The sequence below is a fragment of the Chrysemys picta genome, chromosome 3, assembly GCF_011386835.1.
Source record: "Chrysemys picta bellii isolate R12L10 chromosome 3, ASM1138683v2, whole genome shotgun sequence".
Classification (NCBI taxonomy): domain Eukaryota; kingdom Metazoa; phylum Chordata; order Testudines; family Emydidae; genus Chrysemys; species Chrysemys picta.
In genome coordinates, this window is record NC_088793.1 from 205,046,405 (window position 1) to 205,070,904 (window position 24,500).

The 24,500-nt window shown below is 46.8% G+C and overlaps 1 protein-coding gene across 1 annotated transcript; it reads left to right on the plus strand.

The window, feature by feature from the left end:
• The first annotated feature begins 12,173 nt into the window (after positions 1–12,173).
• Positions 12,174–23,524, plus strand: PAX1 (paired box 1). Its single transcript, XM_005287502.4, has 5 exons — positions 12,174–12,689; positions 13,138–13,761; positions 15,317–15,459; positions 16,594–16,813; positions 22,848–23,524. The coding sequence occupies exons 1-5, from the start codon at positions 12,686–12,688 to the stop codon at positions 22,937–22,939; spliced, it is 1,083 nt and encodes a 360-aa protein (XP_005287559.1). The 5' UTR covers positions 12,174–12,685; the 3' UTR covers positions 22,940–23,524.
• The last annotated feature ends 976 nt before the right edge of the window (positions 23,525–24,500 follow it).

Genomic DNA, 24,500 nt, shown 5'->3' on the forward strand with positions numbered 1-24,500 from the left:
ATAACACACATTCTAAAGCCTAAACTTAGCTAACAAGTTATCCTCTTGTCTAAAGACTCCCACCATCTTCTCTCCAGCATTTTCAACCAATGCTGGCTGAGATCCCTTTTCCATGAAGCAAACTTGCTGTCTGTTTACAGGTACAAAGAGAACTCCCCCCCCCCCAGCATCCTGCACCTCACAAGTAAACATACCAGAACAGACCTTTGATGTTCATCTCAGGACAGGTTTATCCCCATCCATTGAGGTTTACTTCTTCCGGTTAGTTTCCATCCCAAAGTCTCCGCCCACTCTTCATTAGCATTTGACTTAGAGTGCTGCCATACAATACACAATGATCCGCCCTGTAGATAAACATCTCCCACCCCTGTCTGGAGGAGTTTGTTTCCAGACATGCCACCTCTGAGTGGCCTATTTTTAAGCACAGACCTAGAGAACATAATTTTTAGGATATTCACAACTCCTCACGTATTCTCCGTACATACATCTCACAATGGTTAGTGTGACGTAGGCTTTCATTAGAGACTTTACATGACATTCTCTTGGTGAATCCAGGGGATCCCTGCACCCCTATATACTCTAGTGCCCCCTGCCAGTTGCCACCCAGAGGTTCTTGGGTCACCTTACTTCTTCCTCAGAGAAGGTGAACAAGGAGTGGGCAGGGCTATAGCCCCATTCCCCCTTCTTACTGGCCAGCTTAGCTGAATGTACAAGCGGGGTGTCCTAATTTACTCCTAGTATAAGCCAGCAACACATTGCTGCCCCTTGGAGAAAGGAAGAGGAGACACTGATGCAGAAGGGTGTCTCTGACACACAGTACTGCCCCCAGGGCTACTCCTGGGATGGGGGGCTTCAGCTCTAACCCATATTCAGGGATGTGCCTAAATGCATAATCTAATGCTTTGAGGTGGTTTGTGTGTCAGTGTTGGTTCCAGAGGGTCATCAGACATGCCCAGAAAAATCAGACAGACCGTTAGTTGCATGACTATGCATGGTTCTGCGTTGGGTCAGCCCCCTGCCCAGGGCCTACATACTGATTTTCCAGCTCTCCCCAATCTCATTCATCTGCATAAATATTGCCAAGCTTTATGCACGAACTGTGACCTGACGGGCGAGTTCGTTGTACAATCCAGAGTGCGATAAGACATTTCCTGGAAAGACTGAGTATTAAATCTACCCAATTTAGATTTAATACTTTAGAAAGAGATGCCAGGGGACAAGGAGGTAGGAAGAAACGCCAGGAGGTAGGAATTTACGACTAATCCATAATATCTAAGAATGGGGCTATGACCTTGTGGGCAACACACATTGTCACCAATCCTAGCAAGTGCCCCTCTCTGCTTTCGATCCCCAGGATGTTGCAAGCTCCTGGTGTCTGAACAGAGTCTAGCCATTGTCCCAGTCTCCAGGGTCCCTTGAGCACAGACCTATTGACACCCTCCTCCCCCAAGTGTTGGAAGCCCCTGTCCAGCTGCCTAGCCCCTCTGAGCACCGCACTGACCCTTCAGACTCCCTGGTACTTAAACACACCTCTCCAAGCCAACAGGTGTGAAGGTTCTGGCTCTCTGAGGGACACTCAGCAGTTGTGGAGCCATCAGCTCACACACATACTTCGAATGTACAAACATCTTGCCCCACAGTTTGTACAGAATCAAGGTGTCATCGTTGGTTTTAAACGTGAGCTTCCATTTCCCGGCCTGACTTCCACTGGAAAGGTCTGAGATATCTCTTGACACCTTTGCTTGCGCACACATGCCCCTACTCTGAACTTTGCTCTGAGGTTGGGGAACAGTGATGTTTCACAAGGCCTGCTCCTGCTCCCTTTGTCCTTAATGGAGAAACTCCCATTTGCCTGCTGGGAGAAGGCCTGGGGAAATAATGGGTATGCAACTCTTTCCCTCCGGGATGAAAACAGCTTCGCTCCTGCCTGCCCATCTCTGGTAGGCCCATTTATGGCCTGCACATGTAGCTCTCCCACATGGAATCCGGGAAGTGCAGTGAAAGAAGACGGCTCTCTTGAAAATACTTTTTGCCAATGATTTTTTCCGTAGGAGTCAGTGCAGTTCAGCTCTTCACAAGTCAACCCAACTGCATCTCTATATTAATGAGACCTTTTACTGAAAATATTCCTGTAAACAAGCCCCATCACGTCCACTTGACAGATGTGCCTCAAAACCAAACATTTACAGAAGAGAGGCTTAAATCCATCTCTTCTTTACAGACGCTTCAACACCGAGTGGTCATTCCAGGTCATGCGCTGGGTGTAGTGATGGACAGGTTGGAAAAGAGCAATTACCCGGCCCCTGCTCCTACAAAGTCTTGTGCACATGCTTGGCAGTACACACTAGGAGAAGTCCCTGAAATTAATGGAGCTACTCACCTTTCCTAAAGCGAAGCAGGTGCATACATCTTCGCAGGAGCATAGCCTACAATTGCGTAGTTGTCTCAAAACCTCACCTGTCCAAAAAAGTTCTAATTTCATTACATGGGGTATCTAGATCTGTGTATCTGTAATCTTTCAAATAGTGATGAAAATATTACTTTGTTATCAGTAAAAAAAAATAGATATGAGATACTCCGTGCTTTCTACAGTGTTAACACTCGCACTACCACCAGTGGCCTGAGATTATAATTTTTAATTAATAAATCAACATAACAACAAAACAGATTTTGGGGCAAAATCAAAAAAATCCCTAATTTGAAATAAACAAACTGGTAAATATTAGAACTGAGTTGATCCTTTTAGTGATAGAATATTCTCTTTAGGAATATGACTGGCATTGTAGTCAATATTTGTTATACAAAAAAATCAATCGTTTCAAAGTGTGGAATTTAACAGTCTCCTGGCTTATATCTGATATAGCTACAATTGACTTTGACAAATGAAGCTGTCATTATTAATTACTTAACCTGTGCTTTTACCAAAATGAAGTCTCTGATTAAAAGCAAAATGAATCAAACAATATATTAAATTTTGCAGAATGATTTTACTTTTTGATCTGTTGGGCTAGTCTTAAGAAAAGAGAATATTTTCTTTCATAACAGCAAATTAATTCAGCTCTCTAAGTTTGGCCAATAGTTAATTGCTTAGAAAAGGTGTCAAAACTAATGTTGAGTTCTTTTCGGTATAACAAGGACAGTCCACAGCCTGTTCAGATAATATACCACACTGCACAGCACAGCACCAAACTTTATACTTTCTATGAGCACACACTTATCTTGCGTCTGATGAAGTGGGCATTCACCCACGAAAGCTTATGCTCCAATACTTCTGTTAGTCTTAAAGGTGCCACAGGACCCTCTGTTGCTTTTTACAGATTCAGACTAACACGGCTACCCCTCTGTTACTTGACACTTATCTTAGTGTGTTCTAATAGGATTTTAAAACTTTGATTTCTCATAAAGGAATGTGATCCCCCTTAACCGTGCCTGAACTTGGAATAAATACCAGTTATATGAACCATATCATTTCTCTACTATTAATGAGTAACCAGTAAGTTCCATTGAAACACATGAGAACTCTCAAGGGGGTAATTGACTGCTGTTCTAACAGATCTTTTGTATAAATATCTAGAGTATTCAAAGATGCTAGATTTCTGACCTAAGTTTTGCCAAAATACATTTTAATAGGCAAATTCAAAATTGCCCACCGAACATATGATGTTTAACTCTTTCTTGGAAGGAACCATCTGAAATCCCTAACCCTCTATCAACGATTACAATGTGGTTACAATCAGAGATTTGATTCCCCTCTCCCCCCCAGTGATGAGGGGTAAAAAGAATCTGCTGTGGGTGGTGCCTGAGACTCTAACAGAAAATAGGGAGTTTTTATTGGATCTGTGATCCACATGGTAAATATGAGTCGAGAGGAGATGGGTAATGCACCATTCGTAGGAGCTGTAATTTCAGCTATAGAGAAAGGCTTTTCGGACACCCTGACAGCGCAGGGAGCGGCCAGAAGACAGAAGAATCAGCAGGTGCTTTGGGAAAGCAAATCGCTAGGATCTATCCTCTCGCTGCTGAGCGAACCTACAGAGAAATGCATGCAGCCCTCATGCCCCTGGGGGATTCAGGAGCGCCTTGGAGCGGACAGACTTACCCACCGCCAGGCAGGGTAGTGAAGCTACCCCAGGGCTCGGGGGGAAGGGGGGTGTCTCTCGTTCGTAGCGCGTTGCTTTCTCCTATTGCAGCTAGATCAGGGCTCTTGTATTTCTTTCTGCCCAGACTTCTTCCTTGCACGTCGCCGCTCCGCTCTGCTCTGGTCAGGAAGCAGAAGCTGCCGGTGTGTGGCACAGGCAGGAAAGGGGAAGACGCAGGAGAAGTGGCTCTCGCAGGCAGTCCCGGCTACCCTTCTAGTTAGAAATAAAACCACACCGCAGATTCGGTGCCCTGCGTACGGTCCTCTAGCCGTTAGCAGGGGGCAGCTGGGCATGTTCGTGGCAATGCGCTCCTGGCCTGCCCTTTGAAAGGGGGCGAGGGGGCTTGCGACCATTCGGTGCCAGGAAGTGAACCCCAGCCGCGAAGTCTTTTGCTCAGAGAAAACTCCCATTGGCTTCAGGAGCGGGCGCCCACATAGGTGGCTGTAGGGCGCGCGCGGGCCTTCTAGATCCTGGCTAATAGCGTCCATACTGGGGCAATGAGACCAGAAACGGGCTAACGCTCCATCGAAACCGGGTCTCCAGTAAAACGCCCTGCCCCGTGTTGAGGAGAGTGGGCAGGTTAAGCCAGGTGTGACGACACGTAGAGAAACCCGAGAAATGACAGAGCCAAGTGGGCGCTGGGACGATTAGAATTGACAGAGGAGGGGAAAAGGGGAGCTCCCTGTGACAAATCGTGTCAGGAAAGGGATGGGGGGGGCACGATGGGGCGGAGGAGGGGTTGCTCTAACGAGAGGAGCAGGAAGAAGGTTTGTAAGTACAAAAACAGAGGCGGAAATCATAATCCTTCTAGCTTCAGAAACAGTTCCGATTCCCCCCTCTCCCCCCCCCCCCGGGCTTTGGGAGCAATTTTCAAAAGTGCGCAAGGCCCAGCTCCTTTCGAGGGATTTAGGCTCCTAACCTCAATTGATTTCAGTGGAAGTTAGGAGCCTAAATGCCTATGAGGATCCGAGCCTAAGTGATTTAGGGGCCTGGGCACCATGGACTTCTAACCAGACTCTGACACCCAATCTAAGCGACTAAGTCCCTTTTGAAAATGGGACTTAGGCTCTTTTGACATTTTTACCCTTGGTAACCTGAAGAAAGAGGAGGCTTCTTATTCCCCAAGTCAATCAGCCGAGCACAGGGTGCCGGGGTGAGCTTTTCAATAACGCATCGGGGGATTGACTAGGCTGAGTTCAAATAATTGCCAACGCTTCTCTGTCAATTGCAAGTACTGGGGGGAAGCAAGAAACGTCTATTGCGCCTCCTTTAGGCTGACGTTTTGTTAAAAAGTGTCCGCCTACCTTGGTAGGGCTTTTAGCATGGGAATTACGGTTTGTGTTCTGGAGACAATTAGGAACAAATGAATGGGGAGAAATCGAGGGAAATCCTGTGATATGATTAAAGGGGGCAGTGTTCTTCCATGCAAATGAATATCTTGCTTGCTTGCTTTTGTTTCCCGCATGGCCACGCACACACTTTAGGGTCTACCCAGAGTATATTTTAAGATCGTTCTGGTCACATACTTGTTTTGAAGACTTTATCCCATCTATAAATATTTGTAATAAAACAAACATTGTAACCCACCCGCGTGCCTTTAAAAGAGTAAAATAGTCATCTATTCAGCCCTCGCTGGTGATCCAGTAATTCATCAGTGCGTGTTTGAGCTTCGGATTATCTTCTTAACACTGGTTCATGGCAATTCGGGGGATTTGTTTGATAGTCAACAGTTTTATCTTCGGACAAAACATAAATCACTTGTTGGCTGTCTTAGATTTTAGAGGTGAGAGGGCGGTAGATGTATTTTAAAACCCATATCTTGAAAATACAGCACAAATATACTGATCGAAAAAGACGTCCCTGAAGCATTTACAATGTACAAAGTGCATCTACTGGATGGAAACAACGTTATTGTAATCACAGGCAAGCATATCCTAGACACACAAACGCGGTTACACATTGCTTGTATGTGTATATTATATTTACATCAACATACACACGGATGGATAAAAAGAAGGAGGAGTACTTGTGGCACCTTAGAGACTAACAAATTTATTTGAGCATAAGCTTTCGTGGGCTAAAACCCACTTCATCGGATGCATGCAGTGGAAAATACAGTAGGAAGATATATATACACAGAGAACATGAAAAAATGGGTGTTGCCATACCAGCTATAATCAATTAAGGTGGGCTATTATCAGCAGGAGAAGAAAAAACTTTTTGTAGTGATAATCAGGATGGCCCATTTCAAACAGTTGACAAGAAGGTGTGAGTAACAAGGGTGGATGTAAATCTTAATAATAGAGGTTGCTGCTAGCTCCGCCCACAATATGTGTAAAATTGCTTCGCTAGCTATTTAGCGAGATGATTGTTTAGATGCGTATGAATATATGCATATCAATATAGGTGTTGAGATACATATATAAATATATTTTGTCACATCAAGTTCATGTCACCTATTTCTGAGAATGGATCCTGGATCCCCCCCCCCCTTTGCTGCGTAATAAAACTAGTTCAGAGTTAAGGGTATTATTCTAAAGTAATAAGACACATTTTCCTGGAGCAGACAAATCCTCGCTTCCCAGAGCTTTGTGAAAACAAGAAAGTCTGTTCTGTGCTACACTTCTTTCAAATAATCAACGTTCACAGAGCTGTACAGATTCATAGACCTTAAGATCTAGTGAGATCACCTTGTCTGACCCTCTTCCTGGCTCAACCCGAGGTAACAGCAAATCATGTTCACCCATCATTTCCAAAACTCTCAGACTGTTGCGTCTGAATTAATACAGAGTGGCTCCATTTTGTACCTTTCTAACTTCCTTATCCTAGTAACCATTTCCACAGGGCATTCCCTGAGTGTCAGCAGCTAATGTCAAAGGAAATTACAACACTCCACGTCTTCTTTCCCCTCTCCGTTTGCTGACTTTATGCGGTTTTGATAATAAACCTTCCCAGCCTAGCAAATAAAATGAGACGCAAAGAGCAAACCGAATGCTGCATGTGGACTATTAAAACCGAATTAAAATAAGCTGCGTCCGTGGATCTGGAAAGGATCCTATATCCGCCCGAAAGAACTGTTTATTGAAGGTAAGACTATTATTTAATACTAATTGGCAGCTCCTCAGCGCCTTCCACTTCCAATCTGATGTGTTTGTATGTTCAGCTTTTCATCGGCAGGTGCCCTGCGGGATAGCCCCAGTCAGAGGGTAAACACGAGAGCGCTGTCTACAAGAGACTGCAGGAGGGCCAGGCCAACAGGCCCTGCTTCCAGGCGCGGGGGATACCACACCCGCTCCGCGGCACGGGTCATTTATGGAGAACGCCTTACTCCCGTTTAGTGGAAGGGGCTTCGAGTTCACTGTCCCTTTGCAGGCGAGATTTTTCTTTGCCCCGCATCGTCCTGGGTTTTCAGCGGTTGCGTTGCACGGGACCTGCTCACCCCCTCTGCGTTCTGCTCTCTGTGGCAAGGTGCCTCCTGGGTTTCTTTAAACACCGAGCGGCCTGTTTGCTCCCTCTCCTTTAAAGCCCGGACTGTTTCGCTAGGTTAGCCGCTGAGGGTCCCTCCAACAACCCAATCGCCCTAATAGCTCCACATCAGCCCCGATCGGGGGCTTTCCTCCCCTTAAAGAAGAGTTGCGGAGGTGTTTGATTAAGAGACGTCTGTCTATATACACGGGTGGAGATAGGGAAGCGGTTATGTACATCGGTAGATGTGTGCATTGTGCCGAGAGAGAGAGAACTGGAATGTGATAGATATGCGAGAGCGAGATTGTATTTTACTCTCTAGTTTGTCTCATATAGCATGAGAGTAGATAGATCCTATTTTATCTATTTAATGCATAGATAGATATGTCATATATCAACTATATTTCTCTCTAAGGATGAGGGCGAAAGATTGATATATCTATATATGCAGAGAATCGATTTAATCTCATACGACATAAAGACAGACTACATAGAGAGGGAGTAACCTGTAATATATTTCTCTCTCTCGCCATATATACAGATCTATAGTTATATCTGTTACTCTCCTGTCTCAGGCAGGAGCCACTGATTTACAGCCCTGCCTGGAGAACGGTTTATCTAGGTAGCCTTTAACCCATTTAAAACTCTTTAGCTGAAACCAGCCCTGCAGCTAGCGATTGGAGAGGGGTTTTGCAGCGCCTGGCTCCAGACGCTTTGGTTGAGTCGGGCCCCGTTTTCGCATGGGAGGGGAGGCGATCCGACAGGTTCACTAGGTTTAAAGCCGCCTGGGTTTAAGTGCTGTACTCGCCTCCGCTTTGTGGGGGTGGGGAGGGAGACGTGAGCAGAAGGTTTCCCCAGCGACTCAGCCACGGTCACCCCCTGTCCCTTAGCTTTGCCTTCTGATTCCCCCCTCAGGCCCCCGTCCCCCGCCCAAATAAGAAACAGCCTTATAAAAACAACCGGGAGCTTCCGTTGACATTGAGATTTCTCTTGGTAATACCCCTGCGCTGGCCAGAAAGAAAGGATTAAGAACATAGGAATGGCCATACTGGGTCAGACCAAAGGTCCATCCAGCCCAGTCTCCTGTCTTCCCACAGTGGCCAATGCCATGTGCCCCAGAGGGAGTGACCAGAACAGGGAATCATCAAGTGACCCATCCTCCATTGCTCATTCCCAGCTTCTAGCAAAAGCAAAGCAAAGTCTATGCGCTAGGGTTGCCCCCGGGGATACACTGGGCAGGAGTTTATAAATCACACAAACCCACTTTTGCTCTTTGAAACGAGGAGAGGTTGGAACAGGCACAGCCTCCCGCATCTGGCCCGAGCAGCAGAGGCCCCGATTCTGAGAAACTTTTACCACGCAATAACAAACTGCCACTGTAGGCCCGGGGAAGGAGAGCGGGACTAGCTCCTAGACTCATCCATATCATGTTTCCATTGTCGCTGCTTATTTTCCCGGTATCTCTCTCCTGCCTTTCACCTTCACTGTCATCTTTCCTGTCCGGGACAAAATTACAATTTCCAGCGGAGAGGTGTTCTCTAAACTATGCTCTTCCTAGAAAGTCACTTCCGTGTTTTGCACTGTTATTGGGGTGTAAGGTCCCTGATTTCCTTGCCCAAACCCGGATCAAAGCAACAGTAATGCCAGCAGTCAATTCCTCTCTCCTTCGGAAGAATAAACCCAGACTCCTGTACCATTTCCGAAGGGGAGTGAACCGGATCGGCCTTCGCTCGGTTCCATCCTGTTGAGAACCACTTTCCCTAGCTGGTTTCAGAGGGGCAGCCCTGTTAGTCTGTATCAGCAAAACCAATTCTTTCTTCAGTGGATCAATGAACAGTAAATTCGTGTCAATCTCCGAGCCCAGCACGCTTCGGCTGGTTCCGTCTCTCCCACACAGCCCTTTGCTATCCCTGAAATAGCTGCGTTATGTGGCATCTCACGGTTATTATGGTTATTTTATTAGTTGATTTTTATTGTATAATGTATTCTTCAAACGAGCCATACCCTGCCTTCCTCCCGAGTCTTTGCCTACTTGACAAACTCAATGGAGTGTTTCACCTCAGCGGGTTCGTTTGGCTTCTTTACCTTCCCATCAGGTAAATCTCCGGACAAAAGCGCTGCCCCAAACCCCTGTAAAATCGCTCCCTTCGGTGGGCTGAACTATCACAAATTTCCAACAGAGGGAGACAAAAGGTTAGCTTTTCCGCAGTGGTATTTTGTGTGGCCTCAGACGCTGCTCCCTGCTATAAGCAAAATCTCCCCCCGCCCCACTCCCACCAGAAAAATGCAAGTATTATTATGTTTCGTCTTGTAATAAATGACCATTTGCTACTTTCAAAATGCTAACCGCTTAACATCTGTCTTTTTAGTGGGAAATGTACTAAACCCCGAAATATATTGCCAATCGGACAGTTCGTCGTCCTTCCTTGGGGCAAGTCAATAATCGATTCGTTGGCGATAAGGCCCTGATCATTTTCACCAGCAAGTATGTGTTCTTCTATCGTGAAAATCCGCTTTACGCATCCCCGATTGTAATCTATCATTTTAGGAGAGAGAGGGTCATTATAAACTCAGGCGCCAAATAGCGTTCATGCGAAAGAAAAGGATTTGCGCCCCGTGTGAAGAAGAAAACACTGACCAGAGAGCTGTACCAAGTCTGAATAAAATGGTCCGTTCTACTGTGAGCTGCCCTCAGACATGACCCGAGAGATTAATGGCGTGGTCATTAAAATAAGTCAGAGGGAAAGGTTCTCTTTCTCAAACCCTCTGATTAGATTTGCTGGACCTTCCTCTTTCGTTTGGCCGCTCCAGAGGCTGTGAAAAACAACGTCCCTGCCTAAAACTACTCCGGGAAGCGAAACACTTTGCGAATGAGATTCTGACGTTCAAACCCTTGCATTAAATGTTTACATTGAAGTCAATTGAATTAAAATTCCGTTTAACCAAAACATGATTGGCGGCTTTAGTTTATTTCGTCCTGTTCTGATTAATTTCCCCCACTTTTCATCTCAACCCGGCATGGGGTTCCACTGGCCGATATTGACTCTAACAATCTGTGTCCACACGACGTTTTATTTATCTAGTGGGGAATATACACCTACTCCATCGTGTCAGTGATAACAATGTGGCGTTATCCGTTCTTTCTCCACGCGGTTCATTGCCCTAGACGCGCGATGTCTAGATCGATACAAAGATTATATTTTCTTTATTTGCGCGCCGTGGGGTTCCCCCCGCCCCCCATTGATCTGAAAGCCCCGATCGTGCATTCGTAATTTATTACTCCGCTTCGTATTAATTGACATATTAATATATGCTGCTTACTAGCTAACGATTCTTTTTGGTCAAGCAAGTCAAGGTAAAAGGGTCAGAGAAAGGCTGTTATCTTGCTCCGTTCTGATCTTTTCCATCTGTGAGCCTTTGCCGGCAAAATAACTGCATCTGTTACACACAGTACCTGACAAACGTCACTTGCTGTTTCGATAGTGGCCCTATTAAAAGCGCAGCGGAGGAGTAAACAGGTCGCTAAACGTGTGTTTGGGTCCCGTGGAATTATGGATTTAGACCGTCCCGAAACTCTTCTATTACCTACCAGCGGGTTCTCCTGGCTAGACTCCGTATTCGGAGTCAAACGGGATTTATTGGCTTAAAAGTCGTAAGTGCTCCTAAGAACCATACTGAAAAAGATTCATAGATCCGGATTCTGTTTGCGTTTGCAAGCCCTTTCCAATGCTAACGAAACAACCGCGAAACAGACTTTGAAACCAGCGTAGTAATTAATCAGCGTTTGGAGATTTGACTTTGGTATTGAAGAGAAATCTGCCCGTCTAATAGGCTCTGCGTTTCTTCTGAACTTGGAAAGGTTGGATGGAAAATGGTAGTCTGTGGCTATATCTTTTTGGAAAATCATTTACCCAGAGCCACTGCCCCATAGCCAAACCTTCCTACCATGTTGTTATGAATATTTTTAAGTACAATAAAATAAAAGACCGTGTTCAGTTTGCATTCTGAACAATTAAAAATGTTACCTAACGATCTCAAAGGGTTTCTGATTCCATTATGAACACACAACACACAACACACAACTCTTCCTTGAGAGTTCCAGCTTCCCCAAATGGATTTAAGTGCACCCTGGGCCAGACAGCATTAGACCTCACTACTTCGACAGACTATTTTCAACCCAGAAATGTCTCCATTCTACTGAACTGATGTTTCAAAACGACCTTCCTCGCCGCAGGTGATAATGGGATTTAGACTGTAAATGTCTGCGCGGCTTTATTTTGTACAGGTCCTGTGTCTACACTGCTCACGCAGGCAAAACCAGTTCAGTCCCTGGGAGTTGTGCCTGAGTGAGGACGGCGTGAGCTGGGTGCGGACAGGTGACATACACTGTGGGGCTTGATCCCCAAACTCTATTGATGGAGAGGCCCCTGCTGGCTTTAGACGATCGGCCCCTCGGTGAGGCTAAACATGAACTGGGTGTAATTCCTCGGGGTCACCCGATGTTTAAAGAAATCGGCTGCAAACACCTTCTTCCCCCCTCCCCCCATGATCCTTAGCAAAACGATTCCCGTCCCAGCTGGGGGGGCGGGGAGGGGAGTGAATCCAGCCTTGGGCAACAGAGCCCCGCTCCAGACATCTGTGTCGCTCGCCCTGTTGTTTCAGGAGTAGTTGAGGGAGAGGAGGGCGGAAAGGGGGAAAAGTCCCGCAGAAGCAGCAGCCCTCTGCCCGTTCGCAAGGCCGGGAACCAATGAAATGCCAACTCCGGCGTGACCACCGAGATTGACGTGGAAGACACGTCAAATTGATCTGAGCAAACGGCAGGCTCCTGGACGGGCTAATTTCCCCCCGATCGGATGAAGATCACTTTGGGCGTGAGTCCCCGGCCGCCTTTGAAAGTGTTCCGGGAGCAGCAGAGAGACGGGGGCCCGGAGCAAGGGCAGCCCGCCTTGTCTCCTGGGGAGCTTGGCTGCTGCTCGCAGGCAGCCCCCCTCTATGCATCCGCGCCTGCCCCGGGGAAGACGGAGCCTCCGGCGGGGCGAGCGAGCAGCTGATCGCGCAAGACGCGTGTCTCTTTGCGGGCGATGGGTAAGGCGCTGCGGGTGGGTTTGATTTCTGCGAGTGGGGTGGGGTGGGGGAAGAGGGGAAGGAGAAGCGGCCAGGCTGGGCTTCGGGCGCGCAGTTTCGCTTTGCTTATCCCGAGCAATGGGATTCAAAACCCCAACCGGGGGAAGCGCACCCCCATTCCCACGCAGGGAGGCCTCGGGCGCAGCCTCCACTCGCCCCCCACTCCCCAGGCACGGGCATAAGGGATAATAATCATCACAATACTCCGCGTCGCGTCCTTTCCCCGACACGGCCCAGGCGTTCCTTCGCGGGATCCAGGGCGTCTCTTCTGTAGGGCGCGGGGCTGCTTGGGGTGAGCCGGGGCTTTCCATGTACCATCAGGGGTTAGACAGGCAGAATCTCCCCATTTCCCTTGCCCCTGTTTAAATCTTGCGGTGCTAACCCGTCCTCCCCCCCACCCCTTCGCTAGAGCAAACCTACGGCGAAGTGAACCAGCTGGGAGGCGTCTTTGTCAACGGGAGACCCCTGCCCAACGCCATCCGCTTGAGGATCGTGGAGCTGGCCCAACTCGGGATCCGACCCTGCGACATCAGTCGCCAGCTGCGGGTCTCTCACGGCTGCGTGAGTAAAATCTTGGCCCGCTACAACGAGACGGGCTCCATCCTACCCGGAGCCATCGGCGGGAGCAAGCCGCGGGTCACCACCCCCAACGTGGTCAAGCACATCCGAGACTACAAGCAAGGCGACCCGGGGATCTTCGCGTGGGAGATCCGGGACCGGCTGCTGGCGGACGGGGTGTGTGACAAGTACAACGTGCCCTCCGTCAGCTCCATCAGCAGGATTTTAAGGAACAAAATCGGGAACCTCTCCCAGCCCTACGACAGCACCAAGCAGCCTCCCCCCCAGCCAACGCTGCCTTATAACCACATTTACCAGTACCCCTACCCCAACCCCATGGCCTCCTCTGGGACCAAAATGGGCCACCATCCGGGCGTGCCGGTCACCGCTGGACATGTCAGTATCCCCAGATCCTGGCCCTCGGCGCATTCAGTCAGCAACATCCTAGGTATCCGAACCTTCATGGAGCAAACAGGTCAGCGAGCGCAGCTTCGCCCACCGGCACTGCAGTGGGCGCTGGGTTTGGTGGGTTGGTTTTTTTCTACCTGGCAGGGGCCCTCAGAGACTCATGGTTTGGGATGCCCGCGTATTGGGGGCGCTTGGGTTTTTTTAGCAGGTGGGTGCTCAGCGCTTTCCCCCTTTTCGGGCACCCAGAAACGTAGGCACTTACAATCACGCGTGGCTTTTGAAAAATCACTTTTAAACGTATATAAACCCGGGCGAAACCATCGCTAGACGGGCTGCATAAATAACCCCCGTGCTTTTAGGGCGGATCTGATGGGGCAGCTGGAGCAAAACAACCGACATCTTGAACTTTTTATGAAAAATGTGGAAAATATTTTCGTGAGGATGAGAGATTGCCAGCCACTCACCCCCTTCAAAAAACCAACCCCAGCAAATTCATATCTCGATGTCCTTTTGTCAGAAATTTTCCTGCCCTGTTAGCTTTTTTAAAAGAACTCTCTTCTGGCCTCCTTCTTGATTAGAAAATAAAAAATATATTGTAATTGTCACACTAGCTAGAATGCATCCTTCAGTAGTGATCAAAACAAATGATTACTATAAACACGATACCAGGCAGATCTTGGCTGGCAAATTGGATCGTGGTCAGGGTTTTTTAGATTTCTCTGTCACGCTTTATTTATACAAACCCGAATTGAATCAATTAATACCCGGTTCCACTTTTGTTCTGCTCACATCGTTTGGGGGGAATGCCCTCCTTTGATCCTTTCAAACGCTAAAGGTAAATAAATCACCCGCATGCGTTTCTGTCTGGGAATTATAAAACGATATAAAATTTAAATTATAAGAAAGCCGAAAAGTTTCCTAGTGAAACAGACAGACTTTTGGGGGAGGAGAATGTGTTTAGCTGAATTGTAAGCAAAGCTGGTCTTAATTAGGCCATCAGAGTTCGTGTTTTATGACCCCCCAGTCCTTTTTGACTTCGTACACAGTTTTTCTAAGCAGGGAGACGAATCTGAGACGCTAACCTACTGCCCCGGGGTCCTGCTAATGCTTGCGTGAGCGATTGTCACGTTTATACAGCAGGCTCCCGAATGCGTATTCGCTTCGGATTCAGGCACATTCTGGAGCCAGAAAGAATTTTCAGTCTGAAAACTGGATTCTGTCTGTAGCCTCTGGACGACGCTGTTTGAATAGGGACATCAGAGTTTTATATTAAAGGCCAGGATCTTTATCAGATCATGCTCGATCGCAATTTTGAATGCTTCTCATACAAAGCTCCAGCAATTGGCCCGTGTTGAAAATGCCTCCTAGACAGTGCGATTTTAGCCAGTGACCAACCTGCCCTCGCGCAGTTTCTGAACGAAAACAAAACAAAACCTGACTCGATGCTGATCTCCTGGCTGGCTTCACCCCGGAGCAGGATTGGAGCCCTGCGCGGCTTTTCACAGCGCTTAGAGATCCCGGGTCATGGGATAGGACAGCGAGGAGGGTGGCTAAGTTGGGATGGTTCTAGGGAGGGTCTGAATGCGGATGAGTACATCTCCTGCGATCTGTTCCCATCCCAGGGCCTCTGGCTGGGACAGAGGGGTCTGCCTACCCCCCCAAAATGGAAGACTGGCCCAGTGTGAACAGAACGGCCTTCCCTCCCGCCCAGGCAGTCAATGGGATTGATAAAGCGGCAATGGAAGCGGACATTAAGTACCCCCAGGTAACATCTTCCAGCCAGGCGTTTGCAGTTTGAGGGGGAATAGCCGTGAAGAAAATGGTGTGTGTGAGAGAAAGAAAGGGCGGGGTAGGGGGAGAGATTTGGGGATCACCCCTTGAAGGAAGATTGTGAATTCGAATTGGGAAAATGTTTGTGCAACTAAAACTGATGCATTTAAAGCATCCGATTGTGTGCGTGTGCACATACGGGTCCACGCACACACGTGTAAACAGATCGCGAGCCGAGGCTGTGAAAATGAGTGTGCAATTCATAACTTTACATTTAAGACACCAGATTGTGTGAGTACGGTGGCATACACCAGAGCATAAACACAGACGTAGATGCCTTAAAAGGAATCAATTTTGGTTGAACAATTTTTTGTATCACCTCAGCTCAGAATCGGTGTGTGTTTACACGGGCATACGTAGGCGTGTGTATCCCCCCCACTGTCTGATGCATTGAATATCTCCATTGTAATTGCATCAATATTTTCATAGCCCCAGCTGGGGATTTCCTTAGGTTTTGTTGTCGTTGTAATTCAACATTTCCCCCATTTTCTGTCCCCGCCTCCCCGTTCTCTCGGGTAGTCAAAGAAATCGAATCCAAACGATCCGTGGAATCGCATGGTGGAAAGGGGCTGATTTCTGTCTCCACGCCTGTTACTCCCTAAAAAGAAAAAGATGAACCGAAGCAGGCGATGCACAAATCTTTTGCCACCCCCGGTGCTCGCCAATCATAGAATCATAGAATATCAGGGTTGGAAGAGACCTCAGGAAGTCATCTAGTCCAACCCCCTGCTCATAGCAGGACCAATTCCCAACTAAATCATCCCAGCCAGGGCTTTGTCAAGCCGGGCCTTAAAAACCTCCAAGGAAGGAGAGTCCACCACCTCCCTAGGTAACCCATTCCAGTGCTTCACCACCCTCCTAGTGAAATAGTGTTTCCTAATATCCAACCTAGACCTCCCCCAATGCCATGCCGTGATAGCAGAGGTAGGGGCTGTATCCACTGAGAGGCAGATGTGTAACCTTCCAGGGAGCAAGGGCAGACCTTCCGATCCCATTCCGGCCTCGGCCCCCAGCAGAATCCGGGTTGTCTGTAATTCCTGTAACAGCCTCTCTCTCCTTCTCTCCGCAGCCTGCCCCTGGCCTTTCCACCGTCGGCAGCTTCCTCCCAGCCTGCGCCTACCCCTCTTCCAACCAGCACGGGGTTTATGCTGGCTCCGGGGCGGGCTACATCACCCCCGGGCACCACTGGCAGGCGCAAAGCAGCCCCCTGGCTCACCACGGGCCCGGAGTGACGCTCCCCGGAGGAGAGCTGGGCACCGCCATGGCCTTCAAGCATCCCGCCCGAGAAGGTAAGTGGGCGAGAGAGCCCAGGAGCGCGGGGGATGCGGAGTCACCCCCAGGCTGGGTGGGGAGGGAGGGAGGGAAATCTTAGTGACCTGCCTGGTGACCTGAGCAATTGATCCTTCGCTTCTGCACGGCCGGGCCAGCCTCCCTGCCCCGCAGCCTTTGCTCGCCGAGGGGCCTGTGGAGAGACGCCGGCTGGGGTCGTTTTGCACCAGCCACTGTCCTCTCCCAGCCACACAGGTGGCAGAATATCCGCAGCCACTTCCACCCCGCAGGAGAACAGAGTGTGTCTGTCCCTGCAGTGACTGACTGAGACCAGGGTTCTGCGCTGCAAGTCCAGCAACTCCACAGAGCCCTTCAGAAACCCTGGGAGCGGGCTGTTCCCTTACACGCATTGTGTAGCCACAGAACAGCATCTAGAGAGAGACGTGCCTGTAAGATACATACAGCTCCATGGAACATTCCCACGCTTTACAAAAATCCTCTGTGCTTGAGTAGTTATATACCAGCCCCGGAATGGACTGCTGTGTAGAGCCGGGATATCAGTAATCAATCCCTGGACAGACACAGATTGATCTCCTATATATCAAATATAATATAATTAATAATATGTTGTTCCATATACATATACGCGTGTAATATATATAGCTATATGGACAGTCCCATGTTTATTAAAAATGCTCTTTGTTTGCATAGTTATATAACATCCTCAGACTATATATCTTATATAGCTATAATAGAACATGCCTACGTTTAATATATGTATATATATTGTCTATTACACTATATCGCTGTAATGGAATTTGTCTGTTTGTATATATTATATATATAAATATAACAGGCATTTCTATTATAGCTATATAGTGTAATACACAATTATATATATATGTGTGTGTAATATAGATATATAGCTATAATAGAAATGCCTGTTATATATATATATATATATTACACACACACACATATATAATTGTGTATTACACTTTATAGCTATAAAATAACATACTGATGTGTGTGTGTGTGTATATATATGTATAACAGGCATTTCTTATATATATATCTCTATATATCTATATATGTATATATATACAATTATATATGTGTGTGTTATATCTATCTATATATCTATATATACATATATAATTGTATTTCACGCACATGTGTTTATATAGAATTTGTAAAATTACATGTAATATAGAACTTTTAAAATGAATAGATACAATTAGCCTGTGGAAGAGAATAGCCTCTCTCTCTCTCTCTCTCTCTCTCTCTCTCTCTCTCTCTCTCTCTCTGCCTCGGAAATTGAGTTCTATAGTAGTTCATAAATGCAGGATCGGGCCCTAAACCATCCGATTTTTCATTTCTCAGTTGTGCCCATTGGAGGCCCGGCCCAGCAGTTTTAGTATCTTTCCAGTGACTTCAGCTGGAGTTGGATCGGCCCTTGGATTTTAGTATTTTGGAGGGTGGAAAGCTCAAAGACGATGTGGAGGAATGACCTGCTCTTTCCTTTTTATTCATGTTTTAAAAAATGACAAATAGGTATAATGAGCCGTTTCATGCGCTTAGCTGGAGCTGGGCAGCGTTGAGTGGGAGCCGATATTTGACAGGAAACAAATTATAAGTAAAACGCGCTAGCACTAGGATAATTTTGAAGCTGTGGGTTAGGATCCTTTCCTATCAAATAAAACCCTTTTAGGTGCTGGTTGATAGTCACTGCAGTGTACAGACTCATAACAGTCACATTCTGCTTGTTACTTTTAAATGCAAGTGCTAAGTTTAAAAGGTTGTTTAAGTCCTAGCACTTCTACATTTTTATGGAAATCTGAAAATACATTAAGAAGGTTACCCCCCCCCCCGCCGCCCTCAAGGGGCACCTACAATCATTTCAGATTTTGTCCTTGCTAAAATATCTGCTAGTTCAGAATCGTACAGCCCTTGCGCTCAAACATACTTCATATTTGTTACCAGTAAAAACATAAAGATTCAACGTGGAAACCATTCTTTCCTCTTAATGTTCAATCATGTGAGATGGAAATCTCAGAGGAAGCAGAACGATCTGGGGCAAAAATCCAGCTTTTAATTCTTTAAGACAAGGATTTCTTTCTTAGAGGTAATTATCTGCGCCTAGAGTGTGCATTGTAGGCAATGAAACAGAAAAGAAATGTCCCAGTGATATGCTGTATCATATAATAAATACAGCGAAGTGACAGAGGTTAAGCATTAGAGACATTCGTTTTTAGTAATAATAATTTTAGCCATATTAAATAAGTATTTTTACTGGATACCTCTGACCATAAATCTTGCCGAAGTGCTGGTGGATAATCGAGATCTAAGAAAGACACACTCTTTCAATGAAAATGACTAACATTATAAATCGCTTACACTAGTTATTTTTCCCCCCTCAGGGAGTATTTAAAGTAATATACCATAGGAGTATAATAAGCGATCACATGTTTCTGATTGGAACGCGTCTCTATACTGTAGTATATTTTTTAACGTTGAACATTTTTGCTTCTATTAATCACATCGGTCCATTTTGGGACGTTTTATTTCTTTGATATGTGGTTTCATTTAAAAATGCTAACGCATCTGTTCCGCTTCTATTCTTTGCGCTTTGTTGCCTTGTCCATTAAAATGTCTCTAGTCTTTTTTCACATTTGCAATTCATTTTCCAGTTATCAGCTAATGTATGTATTCCTGTTTTAATGTACGACCCTTAACCATTTTTGCCTAACTAATGTAGCCTGCTGAGAGTTACAACCTCATTATTATCGCTAATAATGAGTGATTGTGTACAATAAGGGATAACGATTAATAGCCATAAAAGGATTTTTGAAAAAGAAAGAAAGAATTTTAAGTATCTATGCCCTTTCTAGTTTGACTAATTTTTTGGTATCTATCTATCTATCTATCTATCTATCTATCTATCTATCTATCTATCTATCTATCTATCTATCTAATGTATTGTTTATCAAAATACAGTGTGTGTGTGTGTGTGTGAGAGAGAGAGAGAGAGAATCCTTCAATTTTAATAAGAAGTATGACAAACTCTTTAAACACCTCAGAACGGAGAGTATAAAAAACATCCCTGCAATAGCTTCCTATATCTCATGTAAGTTATTTTACTGGATAAGTAATGATTGACTCAACTGAGATGTGTCCAGGTAGACACACACAGTCTCTGACCCTCAACCCTCCTCCCCCACCCCACTTAACTGCTATCCAGCAAACAAAATTCACTCATCTAAACCGCGCGCATGCAGCTAGTATATTTCGTACATTCTCAAGCTAGCTGCGACCAAGAAAGTTTCATTTTACCTTTATATACCGCTGCTGTAATCGTACCAAACCTGGTACTTTGTCTGGCAGATCTGCTTAGAAACGTAAAACAAATCAAAAGCAGTAATTGAAAAGGAAGTAGATAGATTCATTTATGGACAGATTTTCTATAATAATAATAATAATCAGTGAGTGCTCAGCACCTTGGACAATTTGACCATTACTGTATTTAATTAAACCTTTTATTTGATCATAATGAAACCCCAGCAACTCGAAGGCCTGGGAAGCCCTGCTAGGGACCGGAAGGAATAGTGAAAGATCTGGGCACCTCCGGCCCTGTAGAAACAGGAACAGGAGGAGAGAAGTATGAGTTGATCACAATTAACGCGCGGGAATTTCCCATACACGGATTAATAACTCTTATTCAGAACCTACAGATTTGCTGCTTGTGAAAGACCCACTTACATTTGCGCAGGTTCTTATTGCCTGTGTATTTATTTTGTTCCCATTCCAGAAATAGGAACCATCCATGGTCAAAGCCGCTCCTAAACCTGTTAGGTGCATCCCAGAGCCACTGGGAGGTTAAAGAAGCACCATTACAATCAATGTTACCCATTTTGACATCTCCACCCCCAATTATAAGTCTGCGGTCCCATTTCCAGGCTGTTTTCCGACCATTCTCATTTCATACCCTGGGAGAGATCATCGGTTTCGATTGAAATCGGACTGCACAAGCCCCCCACATCAGCGAGGGTGGGGTCAATTTCTTGGAGGGATCGATCCGTCTGGGGGCTGCACAGCGCTTGGGGGAATAAATACTGGTCAAACCAACCCAAACGTTGCCTTAAACCAAAGGAAACGCAGCGCCTCCACCGTGAGCGTCTAAACTAGATGCCATGCCAGGCCTTCGCAAACGCTAACCACGGGGTTGATTTAGGGCCCGATCCCGCTCGCTTTATGCGTGGAAAGTCGCTTTAGCGAGCGCATACATCGCAAGGGGCGCTTAAAGCCAGGGAAGGCGAGGGCCTGACAGCAATATCCCCTGGTTTACACCTGCGATCCGGGTTCTTTCTTTCTCTCTGTCTTTCGATACATACCTGCCTCTGGGGTCGGCCCTGTCACCTGTAGGACTCCCCGAGGAGGCGGCGTAGCTCCGTCCAGGACTGGCCGCAAACGCTTGGGGCCCGATCTTGCTTATTTCAGCCAGATTGAGTCTGGAAAATGGATGCGTTTTGCAAAAAAGACCCCCCTCCCACGCCCCCCAGGAAAGCAGCTGAAGATTGTGGTAGCCCAGCGGCCGATCGGGCTCTACTGCCCTGCCCTGAAGGGGGTATTTGATATCTAGCCCAGGGCCCGTTAGGAAGGGAATGTGTCTTGTGACTTGCATTGAGTTGCACGTCTCAGCACAGCCGGTGGGACCCTCGCACCGCGGAGCGAAAGTGGAGTCCAAGCCTCCGCGGTGCGCGAGATCGAAGCGAATTAAAACGAGCTTGTGCCGGGAGGGGGAACATGCCACAGTTTGGAGAAAAAAAAAGGCAAATCCCCTCTCGTCCCTCCAGACGGGCCGGGCTCTGGCGTGCCCCCAGCCCTGCGAGAAGCCAGGCGCTGCAGGCGCGTTGGGTGTGAAGCTTTTGGTCCTCTATCGAATACAGATGTGTGCGGGGAGAGGGGAACTGAAGGGGATTTAACATACATCTTCCCCACGCCACAAGTACAGCGCGCAACCAGGAAGGGACCCCCATAAAGGACCATAAACGACAAGAAGCAACCCCCCCCCCCACGCCCAATCTTTGCAGGCGATTCCTCCATCGGAGGTGGAAAAAGAACTCATTTATTCTAAAATAATCGTGCCTTCCTAGGCAGAGAGGCAGCAGTCGCTTAAGACTGAGGGGCGGGAGAGAGGAGACAGCGACCGGTCACTGACATAGTCACTGCATTTCTAACAAACTTGAGGTCCCTTCCCGAAGCCTTAACACCCCCCCCACACACACACACACACAGTGACCAGACAGCAAGTGTGAAAAATCGGGACAGAGGGTGGGGGGTTATAGGAGCCTATATAAGAAAAAGACCCTAAAATAGGGACTGTCCCTATAAAATCGGGACATCTGGTCACCGTAACACACACACACACACCCAATAGCAGAGGAAGCGCTAAAGCGCGTATGTCCCTGGGGTTGAGCCAAATCTCCGAGGTGGATGTTTACAACCATCAACCGGGAAGACGACTAGTCAGAAACCAGGATTAAAACAGGAACAGGCTTCATTCAGTGCACCCGATCGTGTATTTCCCACTCGCTCGCGAAACAGGAATTGATCAGCCATCCATTGGCAGCCAGATGGGGGACTTGCTCTTTTCTTTCAGATGGGCTGTGCCTTGGAAGGTGGGTTATTTCAAGCCCGGAGGCTTCAGTTAGTGCAAGTGAAATTATGAGTCTACTAAAGGTCTTGGGAGGAGACTTGTCACTGGTTCAGGGCAGAAAATGTCTCCCTGGCTTGCAGGGAAAGGGAAAGGTGCTTAGAGGATTTGTAAAAGAAATGCCTAGCAACTATTGATCAACCAGTGTGTGAATGTGAAATTGACATGGCAGATTCTTCGGGCCATAGGTGAGCAAACATACTGCCAGTGTAAAGCGAAACTAATCAGGTTCCATATGAAGTCTCAGTCTGATGCCACGTAATGAAACAAACAGAAGTGTTACAGTCAATGCATTAGGAGTATGCCAACCTACTTGCTTCTCTTTCTTTCCCTTGCTGCAGTTGTGGACAGAAAACCTTCCAGTCCCGTAGGCAAACCTCAAGAAACCCTAAATAATATACATGGACTTTCTATCCCCGCCTCATCTTCCTAGAGCTTGCAGTGAATCATCGGAGAGAGGGAGAGTTTTGGATCAAACACCTGCAACTTCGAAAATGAAACAGAACCTAAAAGCACAACTGCATTCAAAGAGGCGCCTCTGGAGAGGAAGAGGCTGTGTTTGAAACAAGCCCAGGCAATAAAAAGAGACAATGACTTTTTAATGCACAAGTGAATGAGATCTGGACATTCATGGACCCTGTGCCTTGAGCGAGTGATTTCCTCAGTTAAGTTGGAAGGTGGTAATGGGAGAGAATCATTTTCTTTCTTTCTTTCTTTTTTTCTTTCTTTCTTTCACACAAGAGATCTCTGGATATATAGCAGTCACAGATTTTTCACTAGATCTACCACCACTGTTCATTGCTTACGATGCCATAGACTTTATCCTGTCACTCTGATGTGCATTTACTCTAGAGAGGATTCATTCAGTGTCTCCAAGCCCTTAGCCCAAGGATCTGTGCTCTGAACCGGTTTCTGCCCATGGATAATGTCTCTCTCCCAGAGTGTAAGTGGACAAATAGGCAGCAACATTATGATCTATTTTTATAATAACAAACCTTAATAAAAAGTGACTACAACCGAGGCGTGAGCTTGGATTCCTTCCCCGGGGCCCGCGTCTTCTCTGTGCACAGCAGCAGACCGTGGCCTCTAGTCGTGCAGGTCTCCTCCAATCCACTGGAGCCTCAAGTGCCCTATTTCTGGTCCTCCTGAAGAAGCTTCACCAAAAGTGACATCTTCCCATGCCCTTTGTCCAGTCTGGAAGCAGCTCGCTGCTAGAATCTTCCTCCGGCCAGTTCTAGACTGTCTCTCTAAAATGAGTCGCTTTGCATTCATTGTAAGGATGGTTGTGTGGTTAAAAGGACTGGACTGGGGCTCAGGAAACCTGCGTTGATTTCTCAGCACTGCGGCCAGCTCTGTGCGTGGCTCCGGGCAGGTCACTCAATCTATTTAGATTGCAGGCTCTTTAAGGAAAGGGCTGTTTCTTACTGTGTGTTTGTACAGGGCCTACCACAAAGGGGCTATCAATGTGGTTGGAGCCACTAGGTGCTACCCTAATACATGTAATAACCCTAAGGAAGGACTGAGGTCCAACTGGAGATTACAGAAGGTTGCAAAACCTGGGAGATCTTTGCTGACCTTGCACTTGAGTATAAAGCACAGGGAGAGAAAAGAAAGAGTATTTTAAATAGGGGAGGGCTTGGCCAGACTCACATGATATTTGTCACACTAAACAGACTATAGTTTACGGAGAGGAGGCCAAGTGGAAGGCAATGCAATTACATCAGAGAAGTATCTGGCCCCATGAATTTAGTTAAATATATCTTAATGGCCATCAGACCTCCTGAAATTGATCACTATTGGCCATAGTTAGTTCCATGGCATGTCTATAGATTTAAGACTGAGCTTGAATTCAGATTCTGCTTCAGAACAGAAGAACGATAGCAGCACCCTCAAAGCATGAATAAAATGAGTGTAACCTTTCTCAGACAGAAGAGTCCAAACAAAACATCACACCAAATAAAGCTAATGAGATTCTTCCTGGGAAGGGAAATGAG

Coding starts and splice junctions, on each gene's coding strand:
- PAX1 (XM_005287502.4), top strand. Junction 13,762..15,316: donor AACCTTCATGGAGCAAACAG/GTCAGCGAGCGC, acceptor TTCCCATCCCAG/GGCCTCTGGCTGGGACAGAG. Junction 16,814..22,847: donor CAAGCATCCCGCCCGAGAAG/GTAAGTGGGCGA, acceptor CCCTTGCTGCAG/TTGTGGACAGAAAACCTTCC.